The 23,583-nt window shown below is 40.6% G+C and overlaps 1 protein-coding gene and 1 long non-coding RNA gene across 2 annotated transcripts in view; one reads left to right on the top strand and one right to left on the bottom strand.

Annotated features, from left to right (window-relative positions):
- LOC127529182 (uncharacterized) overlaps positions 1 to 23,583 on the bottom strand; it is a 333,856-nt gene that overhangs the window by 53,067 nt on the left and 257,206 nt on the right. The window lies entirely within an intron of this gene.
- The window catches only part of nod2 (nucleotide-binding oligomerization domain containing 2), a 56,252-nt gene that overhangs the window by 2,751 nt on the left and 29,918 nt on the right, over positions 1 to 23,583 (top strand). The window contains exon 2 of the mRNA XM_028809275.2: positions 14,402 to 14,901. Coding sequence (XP_028665108.1) covers positions 14,422 to 14,901 — 480 coding nt within the window. The 5' untranslated portion in view covers positions 14,402 to 14,421. The remainder of the gene's footprint in view (positions 1 to 14,401; positions 14,902 to 23,583) is intronic.

Below are 23,583 nucleotides of genomic sequence, written 5' to 3' on the forward strand. Positions count from 1 at the left end.
CATTCAAGTAACCTCTCTCAAGGTTAAATTGAAACAGTAAACTAATTCGAAATTGAATTTGCACAGAATGTTCCTTCTGTTTAAGATGGACGAGTTTGCAAATTTGCCAATGCTTTTCAATGGAAGATTTTGAAATTTGAAAACTTTGCACAACACGATTTGTTCAAGATATGCCAACAAAAATCAAACAGTCTCTACAAATTTCTTTAAAGAATAAGAGTTCCACATTTCAACAAACAGGGGCCGAGTTGTTTCATGCGGAGAGATAGACAGGGGCTATTGCAATAGGTGCTTTGTGCATTATATGCGAACTCACCTAAAATGGACATCCAAAATGAGTCTGCGTTAACACAACAATCTGGGTGAATAGAAGTGCATTGTGAAAAGAATACTGAGATCAACTAATACAAGAAAAGTTTAAATGAAATGGTGTATTTGTGCAATACCAAAGCTCATTCCACTCATTAAGACATTCTTGTGACATGCCCTTCATTACGGCTGTGTGTTTACCGTTAAGATGGACAGAAGTCTGAGGCAGGCCTGCACTGTGCTAACGGCGCATTACATAGTGAGTGCAGTTTTTCTCTCATTATGATGAGTGGGGACATGAGATGTTATCTATAGAGGGGTATTTTGGACAATATTAAATAAATAAAACATATTGTGAAATTTGACATTATTTCTTTACTGATATACAGTATGAGCATTAATAATTCAATGTTTAATGACAATTCTTTTTGTTGCTTATTTCTTTATGTATCCATCTATTTACTTTAGTGACACAACATGCAGTATGTGTTCTGATTGGTGAAATCATTGGTAGAGTCGTATCATTGTGTTTTTATTTATTTACAGTCACATTTCACCATGCATTCATTCATTCATTCATTCATTTAAGTTTTTCTGAAATATCCCTTTATAAGGACCATTCTTATGGACCTCTGCTGGCAGCTGCGTCCTTGCTCAATCAGTTGCGGTCCAAGTTTTCTCTGTGTTTAGGCTCCCTGCATCAGGAGCCTGTCACACAGATCTTCAGCCTACTCTCAGTCGACACCTGCCTGAATTTAGTTGCCTGGTTTATTGGCACTGCCTGACGAGCAATTTATGCTGATTGGTTGTAGAGAAAAGCCAAGCAAAATGACACCTTTTATTGGCTAACTAAAAAGATTACAATATGCAAGCTTTCGAGGCAACTCAGGCCCCTTCTTCAGGCAAGATTGATTACATCTTGCCGGAAGAAGGGGCCTGAGTTGCCTCGAAAGCTTGCATATTGTAATCTTTTTAGTTAGCCAGTAAAAGGTGTCATTTTGCTTGGCTTTTCTCTACATTCATAATGGCTAACACGGTACAACACCCTAGTACTGCTGATTGGTTAAACACAAAGCACAATGTTTTCTGGAATGAGAAAAGTCCACTTTCAGCCTGTGTACTTTCATAAAACATGTTCTTGCTTTGATTTAGCCCCATGACCAGCAATCTAGCTTGTGCAGTGAGGTATTACAGCGGAGCAGCAGGCGCATCAGGTGCACTTTGAACCTGACGATGTCCTGGTGGTACAATGTGTGATCTGGTCACCTTTAAAAGGCCTTCATGCAACGTTTAGGCCTTTGCAGCACACAGCACTGAGTTGCTTTTCTGTGTATTCAATCATGCCTCCAACATCACCAGAAGCAAGGGACAGAGCCATTGGGATGATCCAGGCAGGCATGTTGTGTGCCAGCAATGACACGGCCACACAAGAGCAGGACTGACGCAGCAACCCGGTGCATCTGAGAGAGCACTTCATATGTGCCACTCATAGTGCTGCTGAAACTGCCAGCAGACACAATGCCTACATTAGTGACAGGACAGTGAGGGACAAGCTCCATTCCGCTGTCCTTAGGGGGTCCTATTCTTGCACCTCTTAGATGTCCGAGCACACAGCCAGGCCAATCACAGTGGCTGCATCCTGAGGAATGAATGCTGGTATGCGGGTGCTGTCTTGGTTGAATTTCTCTCCTAAACTTAACCCCATTAGGGCACCTTTGACATATCCTGAGACATAACATCTGGAGAGGTGACCTTCTATCTGCTTAAGACCACCAATTCTGTCAGGTCTTTCTACAGAAACTGAATAATATTGAGGAATATTGGCTTTGTGTGCCAGACGTGTCAGGCATTGGCGGCCGCAGGTGCTCGATCACACAAGGAGTGCCAGGCGACTGTTGTTCATATCCACTGTTGTATATTGTTTTCTGGTTGCAGCCCTGTATTGAGTGCTGTGTTCCTCTTTTTCTATCAGCATATCTGACATTCTATCAACACCACTGGTGCACAGGGTACCCATTAACAGATGTGCTCTGGCATCTCCCTCTGTCATGTTTGGACACAATATTCTTTTTTTCTTTAAACTTGGTGTTCACTTGCCATTTTAAGACCACAGGTAATTTCTTGCCACATGAATGGCATTATATTCTACCACAAGAGGCTATTCATGGGCATTTACTGGGTGGCACACTCGTTCATGTAATATACTTCAGAATCGTGGACCTTTAATGGCACTTTAGTAGGTTGTGTGCTTCCTCCTTGAACCATTACTTGAAAAATAATCCGTCCATTCTGAAATATGAAATTACATTTGAGGGCTTTGAAAAGGCTCCTAATATGTGGACAAAACAGACATCTTGAATGTATGGTAGGCTACCTAGTAGGATACTAGCAAATCAGGAACCCACTGGCATTTCACACATTTACAGATCTAATTAAATAAAGGTTTTTATGGGAACCAAAAATAGTTCCCCCTATATGGCACTTTGGCACCTTTGTTTTAAAGAGTATGTTCATGTGAAGGTGATATGTGCTTTATAAACAGACTGTGAGTGGGATGCATTTAAGAGCCTTGAGCATGGGAAAGGAGCTATATAAATGTATTATTAAGAATTCACGTACATTTTATATGTCATTCGTAACAACTTTTAGGCAGTAATTGTACTTTCAGATTTAAGGGTGCCATTCTGCACATGGCCTTTATGAATGAATCTCCACACTGCCAGGCAGGACAACCAAAGATGTTGCTTTCCAAACTGCCAGAGGCCAGTTGAAAACCCTCAGAATCCAACACACTCAGGAGCTTGGTCTTTAGCAAAGGTGAGCTAATTTTATGCCTTTTTGCAGGACGAAAGGGATATCCATCCATCCATTATCCAACCCGCTAGGATATTTTTTTCTGAACTGCCTTATTGCTGTTCTCCAAGGTGAAAATACTCAATGTGTATAATAACTGTGATTTCATTTTCAAACCTGCTGTGCCTGAGCAGGGTGGCAGGAGCCAAGCCTTGGGTACAAGGCAGGAACAGCCCCTGCATTGGGGGTGCCAGTCCATCTCAGAGCACCAGTTCACCTCAGCTGCATGTCTTTGGACTGTGAGAGAGCACCAGAGCATCTGGAGGAAGCCCACGCAAACCCAGGGAGAACATGCAAACCTCACGTGGGGAGCAAGTGGGAGATGAACCTCGGTCTGCTTGTTGTGTGGCAGCAGAGCTCCTGGTGTGCTGCCGTTCCACATGATTTAATTCCTAAAAAGTCTGGATTTGCATAAGCCCCCCTAATTGGGTGTGTTCATAAGAAATGTAGTGATTTACCTCATGAGGTAGAAGTACATAATCAACAAGAATAATTGGGTCAAATATTTGAAATATTAAAATTCAATTTAATGATAGAGTCTAAATATTCTCAATTGTCACAGAAATGTGTCATTTTTCACCCTCTGACAGAGATCCATAGCGGCCAGAGCCTGAGTAAAGGATCCAAAATCAAAAATAACTTCATATTTCTAATCACTGAACCTTGAAATAACTGAAAAGAACACCCTACATGTGTATGTTTGAAATTTGTCATCTTCAACCCTCTAGGAGTTGATCTTAAAATGATCTCATCAGTAATGAATCAAATATCAAAAAATATATTCACACTGGCTCTGCTGCCTGTTTAAGATGGGTTGAAGTCTGAGTAACGTGGACACCAGAGATAACGTTTGCAGGGCACCATCTATTGGAATTTATTTTGTAGTGCATCTATATATATAAAAATGGAATGGGTGGGTCGTCGGGTGGGCCTTTTTTTCATTCCGTCGTTTTTTCGACGTTTTGAAAATGTAGAATGATTATTTGATTTTTTTGTTTTTATTTGATCGTGTCTATGTAGCCGCCGTCGTAATAAAGTATCGCTAAAATCGTCATTTATCGTAATTTATTTTTGACGTATAACGTCGCCGTCGTCGAGGTCAGTGATACCACTGCAAAAAATCTGCTTACGGTTGAAAGACACGCCCTACTCACTGGACAGTTAAAAACACCAATCAAACTAACGATGACATCAAGTATTACCCAATCAAAAGTAGGAAAGGAGGCATCTTCATAAAATGCGTGTGGGATGATTTGCATGAGATGCTGCTTTAAAAAAAAAAATGATAAAAAAAATACGGGATAAATCCCGTCCAGTATTGATTCAAAACGGGACGCGCAATTTCATTCTCAAACGCGGCACGATTCCGTATTTTAAAGGACGGGTGGCAACCCTACAGTGCCAGGTAACCACCCATACAATCAGATTGTGATTCAGACTAGGAATGCAATGAATGTAATTACCCCGATCTACATACAAGGCGAAAGTCTTGCAACATTCAAAGATGATGGTTTGGGATAAGTACACCATACAACATAAAAGAGCTTATGAAGCCTTGAACCGAAAAAAGCAAGATCTCAGAGATCGTAAAAAAAAAAAATAGGAGCTAATGTCGTTTTACTCGCTGTAGATTTTAGTCAAACATTACCAGTTATTTCACGAGGGAGACCAGCACATCAACTCAACGCGTGTTTAAAATCCATGCTTCTCCCACGCTCGGTTATATGTTGCGTGTTCTCGGGTAGGTGCACCAAAAAATGTATACATTTAAGCATGTAATGGGCAAACAAAAAATGAGGTATACCCGAAGGCACAGCAGTAGTACTTAATGTAACTTTACTTCTTAAATGTTAATGTTTTACTGTTTAATAATTTATACGCTTCTTATATGTTGTTCAAATTCTTTTATCAAAATACCACTGACAGCGCAATGCACGATAACATCGAGTGAATACACCATACGCATCCGCCCACGGCTGCCCTGCTGTGCGCAGATAGGACTTGATTGTACAATAAAATAAAATAAAGATAAAAAGACTAAAACAATCATCACCCATAAAGCGGATAGTAGACGTGACGTACTATATGTGAACCACATTTCAAGTGTATAGGTGCAACGGTTTGCGAGCTACAGGTCATTTAAAATCCTGGACAGACACACAAATTGCCACAGTAGCAAATTACAGAAGAAGATTTTACTGTTTAATAATTTATATTTATATGAAATGTGCTTCTTATATATTACTTCATATTCTCATATGATAATGATGTTAATGTTTATATTGATTTCTGTGTTATTAAAACTGCATGTATGTGTGTATATGTATATATATATATATATACTAGCAAAATGCCCGCGCTTCGCAGCGGAGAAGTAGTGTGTTAAAGAGGTTATGAAAAAAAAAAGGAAACATTTTAAAAATAACGTAACATGATTGTCAATGAAAGCCCGTTTCACTCAGTAAGTCTTATGTGTGTGTTTATGTATGTGTGTGTATATATATGTACATGTGTATATGTAGATATGTATATATATGTATATGTATATAAATGTTTATGTGTGTGTGTATATTATATATATAATATATATATATATATATATATATATATATAAAAGACAGCAACAGTTATAACAATGACAACACAATTACATTGACAATCATGTTACGTTATTTTTAAAATGTTTCCTTTTTTTTTCATAACCTCTTTAACACACTACTTCTCCGCTGCGAAGCGCGGGTATTTTGCTATATATATATACGAGCTGTATATACCCGGCGTTGCCCGGGGCAGAAGTAACCTAATCGGTCAAACACTTACATATATACCAAAGTAAACCTAATCGGTCAAACAGTTACATATATAAAAAAAGCGAACCTAATCGGATAAACAGCTTCATATATACAGAAGCGAACCTAATCGGACAAACAGCTAATCTATATACATAAGCAAACCTAATTGGTCAAACAGTTACATAAATACAAAAGCAAACCTAATCGATGAAACAGCTTCATATATACAGAAGCGAACCTAATTAGTCAAACAGTTATGCATGTGCAGAATAATTTTACAAAGATTATGCGTGTTAACAATCATTAAAAAGAAAAGATTGAGGAACTCTTCTTCTATATGTGATGAAGCTGGATGAAGCTGACTTGACGAAGACGTAGGTGGCATAGATTGTTTTTTCTAAAACAGAAGAAAAAAATGAGTATCTATTATTATTTTAAATTAGAATGAAAATGAGAACCTTGATTAGAGATAGATTATCCGTATTAAAATATGTGCATGAATAAACTTTTGCTAACTCTCTAGCAAAAGTTTATTCATACAAATTGGCATGGGATGGCTTTGTGAAAAAGTAAAAATTAGATAAAAATAAATTGAGAATGCGTACTTCGATTTGACTGAGATTATCTGTAATGATGAAAAAAAAGTTTAGTATGTTTTTTTTTCCATACGGGAAGGATGTAAAACCTTACATAGGCACCCTTCAGCCCGTACTGAAGGGTACTGTCAGATTCTTACTGACTAAAAAACACCCTTTTAATTCCACAGCTACTACAAAAACCACTATTAGGCATTACTTTGGGGTGGCAGTAGTTTAGTTATGAAACAGCTGGGTCCTGAAAAACATCTGTCTTATTAGTGGCTTCATCACATATAGAAGAACAGTTCCTCAATCTTTTCTTTTTAATGATTGTTAACACGCATAATGTTTGTAAAATCATTCTGCACATTCATAACTGTTTGACCAATTAGGTTCGCTTCTGTATATATGAAGCTGTTTAACCGATTAGGTTTACTTTGGTATATATGTAAGTGTTTGACCGATTAGGTTACTTCTGCCCCGGGCAACGCCGGGTATATACAGCTCGTGCAGTAATAAAATACATTGCTTTTGACATTCCAACAGTTGGAGCATCACAGACATTTATGGTAATAAAATGCATTACTGCACATTTTGTGATGTGCCATCTGTTAAGACGCAGAGCGATGGCTCTGAGGCTAAGGATTTGTGGTGGCAATCGGAAGGTTGCTGGTTCGAATCCTGTTAATGCCAGAAATGACTCTACTCCATTGGGCCCTTGAGCAATTGCTTCTTCCTGGGGATGACGTTAACCTGCATCCAACCCTGCAAGCAGCTCCTCCAACTTACAGGGAAAACTCGGGTTGGTGGCAGGATTGGCACTCCAGCCACAGTAAAAAAAAAAAACAAAAAAAAACTCCCACTGTTCCACTGCATTCAAACTGGTGTGGTGCTGAGGTGTCACCCATTTGGGTCCTAATTTGAGATCCAGAGGTTTTTTCGTCATGCGTTGTATTACCACAAATGTTTGTGATGCGCCATCTGTTGAACTGACAGAGACATAGCAACCGGATGGAGACGCTGATACACAGACTCACAGACACTTTTCCTTTCCTAAAGTGTATTCATGGGTAGCAGCCATGAAATAGTATCAAACTACTCTCCACATGCCTATTTATTTGTCAGAAGGAGTGACATTGACCCTTGTTTTTCGTTACGGGGTGAACCCCTGGTGTCTGGTTGATGTGGCCTGAACAACTTTTGATTATTTTTTTTGTGAAGTTGCCTATTGGTGTACTCTTATCATGCACAAAATATGGTCCAAAAATGGACTAGAAATGAGGGTTTTTCAGGTCTAGAGGGTCAAAAATGGGGGGGGGGGGGGAATCCCAAAAAGCTCAATGTCTTACATAATTAGATATCAAGACAAGTCAAATGGTATATCATATGTGGGGTTTTTCCTCGTGCCGGTGAGTCAGGATGTAATAATTGTCATGTGTGGGTGTTGTCATTGGTGTGTTGTACATACTGAACAGGTATTAGGAATTTGGGTATTACCTCACAAGGAGCACCTGACTTGGAGGGCCAATAGAATCTACCAGGGGAGGGGCTCACCATACCAGAAAAAGAGGTCAAGGAACAGCCCCAGAGGAAGATTGTGAAATTGCAGGGGAAACTACGTTTCTTACAGAAGGAATCAGGTGAACTGGGTCTCATGCATGGACAACAAATCAATCTAAAAGATCCATTTTTCCTCTTCGTGTTTACAAGAGAGAAGGCAAGGAAGTTTCCCTGTATGGAGGTATGGCTTGGTGTGACCTTTGCAATATTGAACGTTAAGATAAAAAAGGAACTGTATTTCTATGGATGGACGGGCAAGGGACTTTCGTTTCCATTCAGTTAATCTTTTATTGTAATTGTTGTTTGTGCATTTCTGTTTTTCAGTGGAGTGTCACTGCAGCATGGGGTTATGTAAGAAACGACTTATTTACAATCATAATTTTATTATGGTTACCACCTTTGCATCTGTTGGTGTGCTCTGGTACTTATTGTGGGGTTACTATTACAGCAGTGTTGGTCACTCGCACTCTGGATTATTTAGTTTACTTTTTCTCATTTGTCACCGCTCTAGGGATCGGCAGCGCATTTTATAATCGTGCCATCTCAGGGCAAGGAAAGTTTCCCGATTAGTGGTACACTGAGGCGTCAGACAAATATAAAAAAAAAAAAAACTGAAGTACTTTCAAAAGTTATTCTTATGGATACAGTAATCAAAAAAATTGCATAAGATAACATGTGGCCCAATTGTGCAGTGGTCCTCTGGGTTCCATCCCTGCCCCAGTGCCCACTCTGATTTGGGCATGAGTGTATGTATGAGTGCGAGGGTGCCATGGGATGCATTGGTGTGGAGTGAGAAACACAACCCTCAGTTAGCTGGAGCAGGACAGATGGATGAGTGAATGGAATACTCTGTTCTGCGTGTAAAATTGCTACTCAGCCAGGGCGTCAGGATCTCCCTCTCCAATGTGTCACCCTGTTTGAGAGAAGGTTCCAGGCTCCATGTAAAGCCTGTCCCTCTCAGAGTGCCAGGCTGATTGCCTGTGTAGTCTGCCCCCCCAAATTTCCCAGGTTTTTATGGATTTTCCTTCCACATACCAGAGATGAGAATGTCTGGCTGCAACTGCAGGTTAATTTGGGAAATTTAAATTGAATTTGAATTTGAGTGGCTTATCCAGGGCTGCTTCCTGTTTTGTGTCTGATGTGGGCTAAATCACGGAGAGGTGGAGGAGTGCCAGACGGCAAACCACAGACAAGTCCAAAGCCAGCACCATGCACAGAAAAGGGACTTTACCTCTTTTATTTTTTCCTGGTGTTCTGTTCAGTTGCATTATGAAGTGAATTCAAATTTACATAAAAACTGCTAATGCTTCATGTTAATTTCATTCAATTGAAAAATAGGGAATCATAATGTTAAAGTTGTTCCTTTAGACCAACAACCTAATCTGGTATTAATAAAGGGTCATTCCACATTGTAAAAACAGCCCAAAGACCACCAACACCATTTTAGAAAAAGTTGTTATTGTAGAAAAAGAGTTAAACAAGGTCTGCCTGGATTTTGGGCTGGAAAGTGGTGCTGGCATCCTGAATGGTGTTTCGATGGGAGCTCGTCTTGTCTCTCATCCTCTTTTCATTTGCCTCTTTAATGTCATGTGGTGGTGTAAACGTATTGTAATTATATCATGTGCTGGAGTCCTCATGTTTGGTCCTCGAGGGCCGCAGTGACTGCAGACGTTGAGTCTTCAAGTTTATTAATAGAAGCAGGTTGTTGCTGCTGAAGTCAGTAGTGCTCAAGCCATGTTTGTGTGCTTCATTATCATTAAGTAGTTTGAAGGTTCCCAGTCCCTTTTTTAATTTGCATTTTCTTTAATGTGTTTGTAAGAATTACCAGGGACCTGCTAAAATTATTATTACTTATTATTCGACTGACACCTTTATTCAAGGCGACTTATACCGATAAATGCTTCAAAATCACTTCAGTTTTCTAATGTCTGGCACCTCCTGACTCACCAGTATGAGAAATCCCTCACATATGCTATACTGTTCGACCCATCTCGATGTCTATTTATGCAAGACATTGACCTTTTTGGGGTCCCCCCCAATTTTTGACCCTTTAGACCCGATAAATCACTTATTTTTAGGCCATATTTTGTGCAGGAAAATACTTCCTTTTGATAAAGAGTAACAATCAAGAGTAAACCAATGGGCATCTTTAGCAGAAATGATCAGAATGACTTGAAGTTCTTCATGTCACATCAACTGACCCCAGGGGTTCATCTCCTTAATGTGATACAAGGGAACAAAGTTACTCGTTTTCATAAAATTTTGAAAAGGGTATAATCATATTTTTGATATTTGATTCTTTACTGGTGGTCTTAGCCCACTAAGAACAACTCCCAGAAGGTTTAAAATGACAAATGTTCAAATATACTGTAAGCATGTGGGGTATTTAGACTATTTCAAGCTCATTACAAAGTGATTATGAATATGATGTGATTTTTGACTTTGACTTCTTTATTGAGGATCTAGCCCACTATCGACCCCTCTCAGACTTAACAGTATATTTATACTTTAAACATTTAAATTGAAGCATATTTTAATGTTTCAAATGTTTGATGTAACTCTGCTTGTTTATTATGTAATTGTACCTCATGAAGTAAATCATTACATTTCTTATAGACACTTGAATAAGGGCAGCTAACACTAATTCACACTTTTATTGTTTTGAATTCATACATTGCATGTATGATCCTTGCATTTTATGGATGGAACTCCTCAAGAGGTGGGGCCGTCATGACATCACTGCTGCTGGGCCCACCCTCTGCCTTCATATTCAGGTGAAATTAGTCCTAGCTGAGGTTCATTGAATGAGTGTGAGAAGATACATGCATTATTTTTCACTGCAGAAAATAAAATCTAAGCCAAGTGTAAAGTATTTAAATCTTCACATTAAACGTAGTTTATTGTAAGAATTATTGACATCCAAAAATGTGTATTTATGATTATTTAGCTTACTTTTAGAAATCCTGTCAAGTAAATTTTGCTAACCCCTTTGGCAGATTATTTACAGTATGCTAAATACAAGGAAACCAACTCCCATTTGAAGTATTTTTTTGTCTAGTTTTTGCTATGCAAAAAATGTTCCAGTTTTAGACTAGAGTTACATTTTTTGATATGGTTTATGAGTATAGGATTTCGATTTAGACTTGATAGCTTTGGGTTGGCCATTTCTCAGTTTTTTCTGTCTGCCTGTTGAGTTTGGGTTCAGGCTGCCTGGGGTGAAGCCTATCTTTAAGAAGGTCAGTGAAGGTCTCAGCCTGGTTTGTACTGTAGATCTTTTTGGAGTCTTTCACCCTTTACACCATGTTTGTGTCACCCTTTCACCCTTTTTTGCATATACAGGAAATGCCATAGTGCAGGTGTCCTTTTTAAAACTTTAGTGAAATTCAAAGTGAACACAGGTCACACAAAACCAAAAGGAACATGACAGAAACACCCATAAGACACACAAAAATGAAGTTTTTTTTTTTATCTATGATATCTAATGTATGATGTGTGGTCATATGGGAATAAAGATAGGGTCCAAAAAAAGTTTGGGATACAAACTGAGTCATCCTGTTTAATTCAAAGGAAAATATGTCAAATAACAAAATGTCAAATGTCAAATAACAGAACACAGTCTGTAGCCTTCATTTAACTTGTAATTGCTGCGTGGTTGAATGGGTCTGATTTTGAAGAGCTCTGTCTTCTGGCCCGGCTCATACCAAAGTAAAATACCTCCTATTGGGGGTGTCTGGCTATATAGGGCTTGGCCTGGAAGGGGTGGAGTCAGTTGCCCTCACTGAGTATCTTCCTTGAGCGGAGGCAGAAGGACACAATAATGTTAGTGACAGCACCCTCTCTCATCACGGAATGCTACTATATACCTTTGATAAGCCCAGAAAGTGATCCTCAGATGCGCATGCATGACAGATGCTATTGTTCCAAGTTTCTATATCTTCATGACGTTTCTTTAAGTTACTGTATGAATACTAAGCTGTGTAACCACAAGGGGGCACCAGAGAACCCCAGATCACAGACACAGTAATACCTCACACAATTCCCGGTTCAAATAAAAGATATTTATTCAAACACAGCACCTATCTAATGATCACCCTTCCAAAGACATGTTAAAATACACAAATAAACCAATCACAAGTCCACCTTCCTCCTCTTAAGAGTGTAGCCCACTGCCTCCCGACTCTGAATGCTTCCTGTGCCATCCCATGTCTTCCAGGAAGCAGTTCCAGGCCATAAAGAAAGTAGGGAAGTCCTCCCCTGACACATCTCCATCGACACTCAGGTACCCCAGCAGGGCTGCATTTCTTGACTCAACTCCCAAACATCCCTGCGAGTGTCCGGACTGGGTTGCCATATGAGGACCACTGCCATCTGGTGTGTGGGGGATGGTATGACTCCTGACTCTTAGCTTCTGGTGGTCAATCCATTATATCATGCCAGCCGGACACAAAGTTGTTCCTATGTCCCGCTGGCAACTCCATCCATTGTTCGACTCTGGGCTCCTGTGTGAATAACAAATCATCTGCCTTTCTGGCCGGGATGCCTGTTCTCTTCCTACAGCTGCTTAAGTCCTTTACTCCTACATACATTAATGGAAGACAAAAAGACAGAAGTCTGGAGGTGAGGAAAACAGAAGTTTTGACATAAGGTACTGTATATACTCACGTATAAGTGGGGTTTTGAACCCGAAAAATCAATCATAAAATCGGACCCTTACTTATACGCCCGTTCAAAAATGCAACACTTAATTTTTTTTTTTGCATCTTCTTGCCTCCTCCAATCTCACATCAGTTTCTCAGACGCATCGAATTTTGTTACAGCAGCGCAGTTACCAATTTCTTTTGCTACTTCAACGACGTTTAATTTAAACCAGCTTCATATTTTCTTCTGATTGAATGCTCCATCGTAGATAAGTGATGCTCTTATGATAAAGGTGTATGAGGGTGTGAGATACACAAAACACACATCAGTGCAGATGTTGCTTTGGAATAGTTTGGGTATTACCGTGTGGTCACGTAGGCACAATAGAGAGAGAGAGGTTAGGAGCACACGCTGATACAGCACATTGCTGCACCCACATACAAAAAAAGGCCATGTGCTCTGTGATTACTCTGTCAGGTGGGCATTAGCATATCATAATCCCTTGTACCAACAGCGTGAGTTTTCCGCACCGACATTATAAAATACCAGAAATTATACTGTAAAAGCAAGTCCCGATTTATCCGCGGGAGAACTTATCCACGAGTTTATACAGTAGTTGTATTCAGTAACAGTGGTGCTAGAGAATGGTGACATGTTACATGTCGATTAGCAACATGCAAGGAAGATTTCAGCAAACTTTGTTCATGTGACAATAGTGAGCCTTTGAACCTTTGATACCTTTCCATTTGTGAACAAACAATCTCTAGTATCTTTTTATCTGTGCTTAATTGGCTAAAGCATCAAAGTTACAGCAGAACGGTAGGACTGTTCCATTAACTGACAATTTCTTCTGTTTTTAATAATTATTCTGAAGCCATATTATTAAAGGTATACATGGGATTAGGAGTTTATTTACCCAAAGTATTTGATGCTAACATTTATTTTGTTCTAAAAGATCTGTGCAAAACTTGACATTTTATTTACCACCATTTTGTTTTATTGTGGGTACCTACATTTTGTGTACTTTTCGCGTTGTTTGTTGTCATTTTGACCTTTTTCAGAAGTACCTGGGTATGCTCTGCGTGTGACGTCAATGGAGCAACCATAGAAAAGTCAGCGTGTCCATTTCTGTATTTATCCGAGATTCGATAAATTCTATCTGTATTTTGATTGCAATTCTAGTTAAGATATTTTAGATTTCTCAACCTATCTTTCTGACTTTTAAGATTTCAGTTTTTGGTTTGTGTTTAGGCTTTTAGACTTTTGGAGTTTGACTTTTGCATATTTTGAGAACACACTAATCTGGATTTATTGAATACAGAGCTGTGCCATTGGTCTGTTTTATACAAGGTTAGACAAAGGGGTCTCTACTCCTAGAAGTGCTAGACCTTGAATAGCAGGATGCTTCCTGTATATTTCTATCACTCTTTGAAACCAAGACACACTCTTCTTGTTTGCCAGTGGGCAACGTCAATGTTTCAAAACACAGGAAGTAGTAGGCGGCCTTTACTGTTTTGGGAAGTGTACTGCCACAAGTTAGAAAGTGATGCCCTTAACTGCAGGTACATAATGGCGCTTTGATTGTATGGGCTGTCAGAGTGTTGGCATTTGCTGCTGAGTCTCCTGGCATGCTTCCCTCTAACTGAGGTCTGCTCTCTTGATCTCTTTCAGGAAGGTGAGGTTGTTATGGCATGTGTGCCCAGCACCTCATCCGGTCTCAACGTGTGCCGCTAATAAAGGCCCTATCTGAGGGTTCAGTGGACAGCTTCGAGAGTGTGCTGGACCACCTGCTGGCCTGGCAGATTGTTTGTGGTGAGGAATATGAAAGCCTGAGCACAACTACACGCAGTCTGTGTGCTTCTTCCCGGGATCTACTTGATCTTGTTGAATCGAAGGGAGAGCCGGCCTGCCGTTCACTACTGACAGCTCTAGGACAAGTCCTTCCATGCACCCAGAGAAGGGAACTGCTGCTGGAGAACTTCAAAGACCTTCTGCCAGAGGAGTATGTGCCCTCCTCAGCAACAGAGACTGTGCAGAGACAACGGCCACAGATGGTACGCATGCTGCATGGGCACATTGCAGCTATCCTGCAAATGCTGTTAGAGTGTGGTACCTTTACCCACTTTGAGACTGAAGAAGTTCAGCTGCCCATATACACCTCATCACAACAGGTATGTGAGACCTTTACATAGCAGGGGTGTTTCCTACGTAAAAAGTACAAAAAAAAAAAAACAACTTCCTGGGCATATTTATGCTGTGCTAATTGAGATTTGGTGACAACTTTGGCAGTGCACAGCCCTTTCCTTAGGGTTTTTAAGCAGACAGAGGAAAACTATGACAAAAAAAAACTATGCAGGCTTCCCTAATCTGATGACGTGTAACGGTCTGGTAAGATGCCCATTATTTGGTCAGATGTGCATAGAACTTTACTTTGTGACATGGATGTACACTGAATATTCCTCCATTTTTGGCCTTCTTGGCTTTGGTGTAAGATTAGGGTTTCTGTCATATTGCCCAGATAAATGCCATTTGGAAAAACTGCTGAACAGAAACTGTCCTGCTGTGTGTGTGAAGGTGCTATCTCAGTGCCCAGTTTTAGTCACTGCCTTGTGCTCAGTGTTTCGGGAATAATTTAAAGTTTTTTGCTACCCTGACAAGGGACAAGCAGGAGCATAAAAGAATGAATGATGGATTGATGCTTCTGGACTTATTACTGTCCACTACATAATTAATAAGAATAGCTACCTTAGATAGAAAGATATGTAAGGCACTATGTAACAGATAGATGCATAGTGTAAGAAATTGCAAACACTAATATGAAGAGTTAGTTTCTCTCCAGAAAATCCTTGGGTACCGTTGGTTTGACTTTGTGTCAGATGAGTGGTTGCTCATGGAGTCCCGAATGAGGCACATTACCTGCATTGTGAGGGAGTGTCAGTTACAGCACTATGGCAATGTGGCGTGTTTCCCAAAGGTGATCCAGCTTGTAAGATCCTCATTGTTGGGGACCCGAGAGGCTGGACCAGGCCAAGGGGCTGCCCACGTAACACCTGAGTGCGGCAGATAGATGGTCATTTCTGGAGGTTGGGACTGGACCATGTGTCTGCCTGGGGGGTTGCCAAATGGGATCCTGAATTGTTTCGTCATGTAGTGGGTGCGGCAACGCACTGTACCGCTGCATGCTCCCCAACTTGACTTGGCCACCTTTTAGGCAAACCCTGTATAATTGGATGAAAAAAATGCAAGAATGACAAAGTTTTTAGGTCTTTTCAGACAGCAGTCAAAATCACGACTGCCCCTTAAGAGGAAGCCAGACTGGAAGGGGTGTGTCCAGGAGACAGTAACCCGATATGTAGGAAAAAATCAGGAGAAGCATTGGTTAACAGCGCCAACACTTGACTCGGAGGGGAATTACAACTAGGTGAGCCCTCAGGGAGATAGCATTGCGATTGGCGTGGAGGGATCCCCAGCGATGTTGAACCGAAATTTATAGAGCTGAAGTTCCAAGAATCATCTTTTGACATGTGGATTTGACTCCTTGTGTAGGACCATCCACTTTAATGGTGAATGGTCTGTCACCAGAGTGAACTTATGGCCGTAAAGGTAGTACCTTAGCTGCTGGATGGTCCATTTACTTGTCAGAGCTTCTTGTTCCACCGTGGCATATCTGGTTTCCAGGTTCAACAGTTTCCGGCTCAGGTTCATTATCAGGTATTGAATGCTATTGACACTTTGGCTCAGCTCGGCACCTAGACCTGTGTCTGAAGCGTCTGCCTAGAGTATGAAAGGGAGAGAAAAGACAGGAGTCATCAATAATAGGTGCTGAAGTGAGGGCCTGCTTAATGTCATGAAGTGAGGTTTCATTTTTCTCATCCCATACCTCTTTACTAGGGGCACGCTTTTTCATTAGATTTATCAAAGGTGTGCCTGTTTTGGAGAAATGGGGCATAAACCGGTGTTAGTACCCTGCTGACCCAAAGAAAGCTTGAACTTGCCACTTGGTTTTTGGCTGAGTCCAATGCAAGATAGTAGAGAGTTTATAAGACTGGGGTGGAACAGTCCCTCCTCCCACTATATAGCCCAAATATTTAACCTCTGTTAGTCCGAAATAACGTTTCTTATTATTAATCCGGAGACCGGTTTCACAAAGTGCTAGAATGATGGCTCAAACATGCATCACGTGATCTTCCCGTGTGTTGGAAAAGATGATGACGTAATCAAGGTAGGCAGCAGTATAGGTGTTAGGGCGCCATAGCACTCTATCCACCAGAGATTAGAATGTGGCAGTTGCCCTGTGTAAGCCAAATGGGAGGACACAATATCGCCAGTGTCTACTAGATATATGAATGCGTTTTTTTCCATGGCAGACTCTGTTAGAGGATTTACCAATACCCTTTTGTCACGTCAAGTTTTGTCAAGAATTGTGCTTTTCCGAGTCACTCGAGGAGTTAGTCCACTTGGGGCATCGGATACACATCAAATTGGGAAAGTTGATCACACCGAGGAATTGCAAAAGCGCCAACTGACGTCTGGCTTTGAGGCCACAACAATAGGGATCGAACAAGGACTACAGCTTTCCTCATTCACACCAAGGTCTAACATTCATCTGATCTCAAATTCCACTTCTGTTCTTTTTGCTTCTGGGAGCCAATAGGTACGTTCTCTGACAACCACTCCCAGATCATCCACTGCCATTGGGACAGACTGGATTGCTGCTTCGAGCTCCAGTCTTTGTTGAGATGTCAAATTAGAAGCAAAATTTAAATATTCCCTATGGATTAAAAGGGAACATGGCTGTTCAGAGTATGGGTCAAATTCGACAATTTGGTTGTTTCACCAAATACTCCACCAACCCTTTTCTTTCTTTTATCTCATGGGGTCCTTGCCAATGGGCTAATAATTTAAAATATGAAGTAGGGATCAGAACCACTGTTTAAAATACAGGTCCGCAGCCATGCCATAGTGTGTGAGAAACTCTGACTTCAACCGATCCTAATCCCTGGCTATCCATTCATCGAAGTCACAGAAACCCTTCTGAGTCTCACCTGTCAGGAAATGAGACAGTATTTGCACTCAATCCTTGTGTTGCCAATGTCTTACTGTCTCAACATTATCCTTGGAATGAAATGTTAACAACGCCTGGGAGGGGCCCAACAGTCTTTCCTTACAGAGTGCCATCTGGGCGGTTAGATGGTTTTCAGACTCAGCCAGTTGAATCCCCTGGTTTCCCACCTGAATCTGAATTGCCTGGACATTCTTCGTCAGGGCAGCCACCAACATTGTCAGGTCTACTGGTTCTGACATCGCCAGTAAAGATCCTGCTGACTATGCCACTATAAGAAAATACAAAGACAAATATGAAGAATTGAGGCACCTTGTAGGCAAACCCCATATAACTGGATGACAAAAAAGCAAAAGAGGCAAAAGGCTTTTAAGTATTTTCATACAGGACTCGGAATAACGACTGGAGCAAGATGCCAGTGTTGCCTTTTAAGAGAAAGCCAGACTGGAAGGGGAGGGACCAGGAGACAGTAACCTGGAAGTGACATCACAGTGACTGACGGTCGTCTGATCTGTAGGAGAAAAAAGTGAAGAAGCATTAGGCAATAGAGCCAACCCTTGACTCAGTGGGGAATTACAGCTAGATGAGCCCTCAAGTTGTCTTCTAAATTGCATATGTGTGACAACAGATACATGATAGATAGATACAGTAGATAGATAGATATGAAAAGCATTATATAGATGATGGAATTATATAAAAGGTATCATTATAGATAGATTTCAGTAGCAGAAAATGTAGTACTATCCCAATTACTGAGCTGAGTGAGCTAGATATGTAAGGCACTATATGACAGAGAAATATACTAGATGCTGTAGATAGATATGAATGGCACTAAATGGTAGATTGATTTGAAAGCTGATATAATAGATAGACAGTGGCAGTAGAAGAAGTAGTACTATTGTCCTATGTACAAAGCTGGGTGATCTAGATATGTAAGGAACTATTTGATAGATAAATCTACAGATACAGTAGATACTGTAGATAAATAGATATATAAATAGATGTGAAAGGCACTATATAAAAGATTAATGAATACATAGATATGAAAGACACTATAAAATAGATAGTAGTAGAGTTATACCATTGTCACGAGTACACAAACCACAAAAACAGAATTGCACAGAAAATATAACATATATATGAGAGAGAGAGAGCAAAATCAAGTCAGTCAGTCAGTGTCCAACCCGCTATATCCTAACACAGGGTCACGGGGGTCTGCTGGAGCCAATCCCAGCCAACACAGGGCGCAAGGCAAGTACAAACCCTGGGCAGGGCACCAGCCCACCGCAGGGCACACACACACACACACACACTAGGGACAATTTAGGATCGCCAATGCACCTAACCTGCATGTCTTTGGACTGTGGAAGGAAACCCACACAGACACGGGAAGAACATGCAAACTCTACGCAGGGAGGACCCGGGAAGCGAACTGCGAGGCAACAGCGCTACCACTGCGCCACCGTGCTGCCCCAAAATCAAGTCATACTTGTTAAATTTCTACATAATCCAAACAAGTGAAAGTTACCTGTAATGAAAACCTGTGTCCTCTGTGGCTCTATAGGACCCAGAGTGAGGACCCCTGTTTTGCACCTTCACAAGTCTGAGATGGCAGCCCATAAACTTTATCCAGTCTGGAGACGTTCTTCATGTGCCTGTCCTACTCTTCTCCTTGCATAGCAAGACAATAGCTTCCCACTTACCCTTGTGTCTCCATGCCTGAGAGACATGCCCCTAAAGTGCTGGATACTGTATGCTGGTTCATCTAGATCTAAAATATAGAAAGACAATACATTTTCAACTACATCTGCCCACATGGCTTGGGGTTGCCCTTTAATACAATAGACGAACAGTTCCTTTTACCCACCTGATCATGAGAGGGCAAAGTCAAGCTATACATAGAGGCATAAATGCTGATGTGAAGTTTGGGTTTAATATAAAACATTGGATTAAAAAGTTAAATGAAATTGTATCGTTGTCTCAACCACATACAAGTAAACAGAGAGACAAAATGACAACGCTCAGGGCTCACAGTGTACACATAATGCAAATAAGACAAGACAACATACCCAAACAGACAAAACCTTGTAACATACTCTCACTACGCAATCGGCCACAATTACACTAAGACCCCCTGAATGTAAGTTCCACAGATCAATGCAATGACGGCTCTTTTGACATGATAAATAAAGAGACTTGTGCATAAACTGGAGGCAGAGATCATGGTCTAAGTGGAGAACTGAATTTTATGGTAGAGCAGTGGTTTACACAAGTGATGTAGCTAAAAGTGCTTTACAAGATGAAGAAAGAAAAAAGGAAAATATAAAAATAAGATTAGGCAATACTAAGTAACAAAGAATAAAGTAAGGTCTGATAGACAGGAGGACAGAAAAAACAAAAAAAAAAACAAATTCAGCAGGGGTTCTGAGTCCATGAGACCACCTGGCCCCCCACTGGGCATTCTACCTAACATAAATGATGTAAATCAGTCCTCATGGTTTTCAGGCTTCACATGGAAGAATTTGATGATGATGTTCATCTGGACATATGACCTTCAATTCATCAATGTAGGGACTGCATAGTGCCTTGATCAGGTGGTGATTGCGCAGATCACCACCACAGAAAACCAGTAAAAGAACATCAGAGAAAGTACGGTAAATAACAATGATAACAGAATGTAATTATACATTGACCAGCCACCACATTAAAACCACTGCCAGGTGAAGTGAATGACATCAATTATCTCGTTACTGTGGCACCTGTCCAAGGGTGGGATATATTAGGCAGCAAGTGAACAGTCAGTTCTTGAATGTGATATGTTGGAAGCAAGAAAAACAGACAAGCATAAGGATCTGAGCGACTTTGACAAGGGCCAAACTGTGATGGCTAGACAGCTGGGTCAGAGCGTCTTGAAAATGGCAGGTCTTCTGGGGTGTTCCTGGTATGTAATGGTTTGTGCCTACCAAAAGTGGTCAAAGGAAGGACAACTAGTGAACTGGCGACAGTTTTATGGGTGCCCAAGGCTCACTGATGATTGAGAAGAGTGAAGCCTAGCTTGATCCTTCAGTTGAGCTCTTGTACAAATTTCTGAAAAACTGAAATGCTGGCTATGAGAGAGTAGTGTCAGAACACACATGGACCCCTGTCCATCACTGTAAGTGCCCACAATGGACAAATGAGTGTCAGAATTGGACTATGGAGCAGTGGAAGGAGGTGGCATGGTCTGATGATTCACATTTTCTTTTAGATCATGTGGATGGCCGGATTCATGTGTGTTGTATACCTGGGGAAGAGATGGCAGCAGGGTGTACAATGGGAAGAAGGCAAGCCAGTGGAGGCAGTATGATGCTCTGTGAAATGTTCTGCTGGGACGACTTGGGCACCTGGGATTCATCTGAATGTTACTTTGACCATCTACCTAAAGATTATAGCAGTTCACATACACCCTTTTTTGGAAAGCAGCATTCCCTGATGGCAGTGGCCTCTCTCAGAAGGATAATGTGCCCAGCCACGCTGCACAAATTGCCCAGGAATGGTTTGAGGAACATAACAAAAGAGTTCAAGGTGTTGACTTTACCTTTGAATTCACCACATCTCAATCTGATCAAGTATCTGTGAGACATGCTGGAAAAACAAGGATGATCTATGGAGATCCCACCTTGCAACTTGCAGGGCTTGGAGCACTTGCTGCTAAGGTCTTGGTACCAGAAGCCACAGAACACTTTCAGAGGTCTTGTTTAGTCCATGCCTCGACGGGTCAGAGCTGTTTTGGGGGCATGGGGGACCTACACAGTATTAGGCAGGTGGGTTTAATGTTGTGGCCAATTGGCGTATGTATTAATATAACACATTAAATTTTCATTTTTAATATTATTTAACAACATCTTGTAATAATAATAATAATAAGAATACATTTTATTTATATAGCACCTTTCCCATGCTCAAGGTGCTTTAAATAAAATGATACAAATAGTTTTTGCAAAGAACAATAAACAAATAAACACAGGATATACAAAAGCATTAAACAGAATGAAAGAAAGAATAAACTAGAGTATATTCAATACTAAAAGAAATGCCTGAATAATTTGTGATATAACACACACACATGCATTATCCTGAGCATCTGGACAGAGAGGTAAACTGAAAGAAGGGGCAGAGTGTCCACTTCAGTTAAAAGACTTCCTGAACAGATGAGTTTTAGGTTGTTTTTTAAACAAATGAATAGAGTCAGCTGATTTTAATCACAGTGACATCACTTCCGGGTTACCGTCTCCTGGTCCCACCCCTTTCGGGAGGTCATTCCAAAGTCTGGGTGCTATACACCTGAAGGCCCTGTCATCGATAGAGAGTGCAGGTTAGTGTGGGGAACAACAAGATTGCCAGAATCAGAGGACCTTAGTGGGTGAACAGGAGCATAGTGATGGAGAAGGTCACTGATGTAGTCTGGTGTGAGGCCATTTAAAGCTTTGTAGGTTATTAACAGAATTTTATACTCAATTCTGTAAGACACATGGGGAATCAGAGAAGGGGAAGTAGGATGGGTATTATGTGCTCGTCATTGCTGGTTCAAGTTAGGACTCTTGCAGCAGAGTTCTGAATCAGCTGGAGATGTGATATAAGATTAGAAGGGGCACCTTCCAGTAGGGAGTTATAATAATCGACGCAAGATGTGATAAAATCACAGACAAGTTTCTCAGCATTAGAAAAAGAGAGGAAAGAGCAAACACGGGATTTGTTACAGAGGTGGAAGTAAGAAATTTTCTTAATGTGGTTTATGTGGGTGGAATAGAAAAGGGTGGAATCAAAAATGACACCAAGATTCCTTGCATTAGAAGAAGGTCTAATGAGATCACCATGAAGAGTGACTGAAAAGGAGCTCATTTTGTAGTTTAAAACCCAGTTCAGGAGGTTTCGTAGACAGCAGATTCTAATTCAAATGATTTTATTGATTGATGTGCTTTGTCGAAGGTCTGTGACTAACTGTAGTTTGTAGTTCTAAAACATAAAAAAGTTGAAAGATGTACCTGATGGAGAGCTGAAATTGGCATTGAAGTCCACCGGTCACTGCCATTTCACTAACTTCTACTGCTTCACCGTCTGGGACACAACTGGAAGGTGAAAGAGGAACATACAGATGTTTATGTAACCCCTGGAAAAATAAAAGAGTAAATTAAGGAGCAATTAAAGTCACACAGAATGTTTCTCTATTTTAAGAGAGGCTATTTCGAAACTTCCCAAAAACTTTGAAATGGGAGTTTTTGAAATTTCAAAAATTTCTACAGCGCACTCCATTCAAGATGTCGCAACGATTTATTTAAATAACAGGCAGTGATGTTTGTGGAGTGAGAATTTGCTTGAGCTATTCTAGAATGCTCCTTTCTTGGTAATAAGGACTGTTCCTCTTCTGCTAATGACTAGTTAAACATGCAAATTCAAGCTCCCTTCACATGATAAAACATCAATCAAACAGTGCGGTGCTGGTGCCTGCTGTGTCTTGATCGACATCAGATCGTTGTGATACCCTCTGACATTTTCATCATCTGACAAAATACAGAAATATACATTAAACAAAAACTAAAGTGATAGTCTGAAATTGAAAACTGACATAAAAAACGACAAATCATAATAACACGGGCTGAACACACACACTACACAAATTACACATCTCAAGCTGCAGGCATGGTAGCAGCACTAATCATGAGGCCAGCAAACAATTGAAAAAACAAAACATTCTTCACACATGCACCTGCTCTGTCTTTCTGGACTGGAATTCTTCATTTCTTTGTAATGG

The sequence above is a fragment of the Erpetoichthys calabaricus genome, chromosome 9 (genome assembly GCF_900747795.2).
Source record: "Erpetoichthys calabaricus chromosome 9, fErpCal1.3, whole genome shotgun sequence".
NCBI classification, from domain to species: domain Eukaryota; kingdom Metazoa; phylum Chordata; class Cladistia; order Polypteriformes; family Polypteridae; genus Erpetoichthys; species Erpetoichthys calabaricus.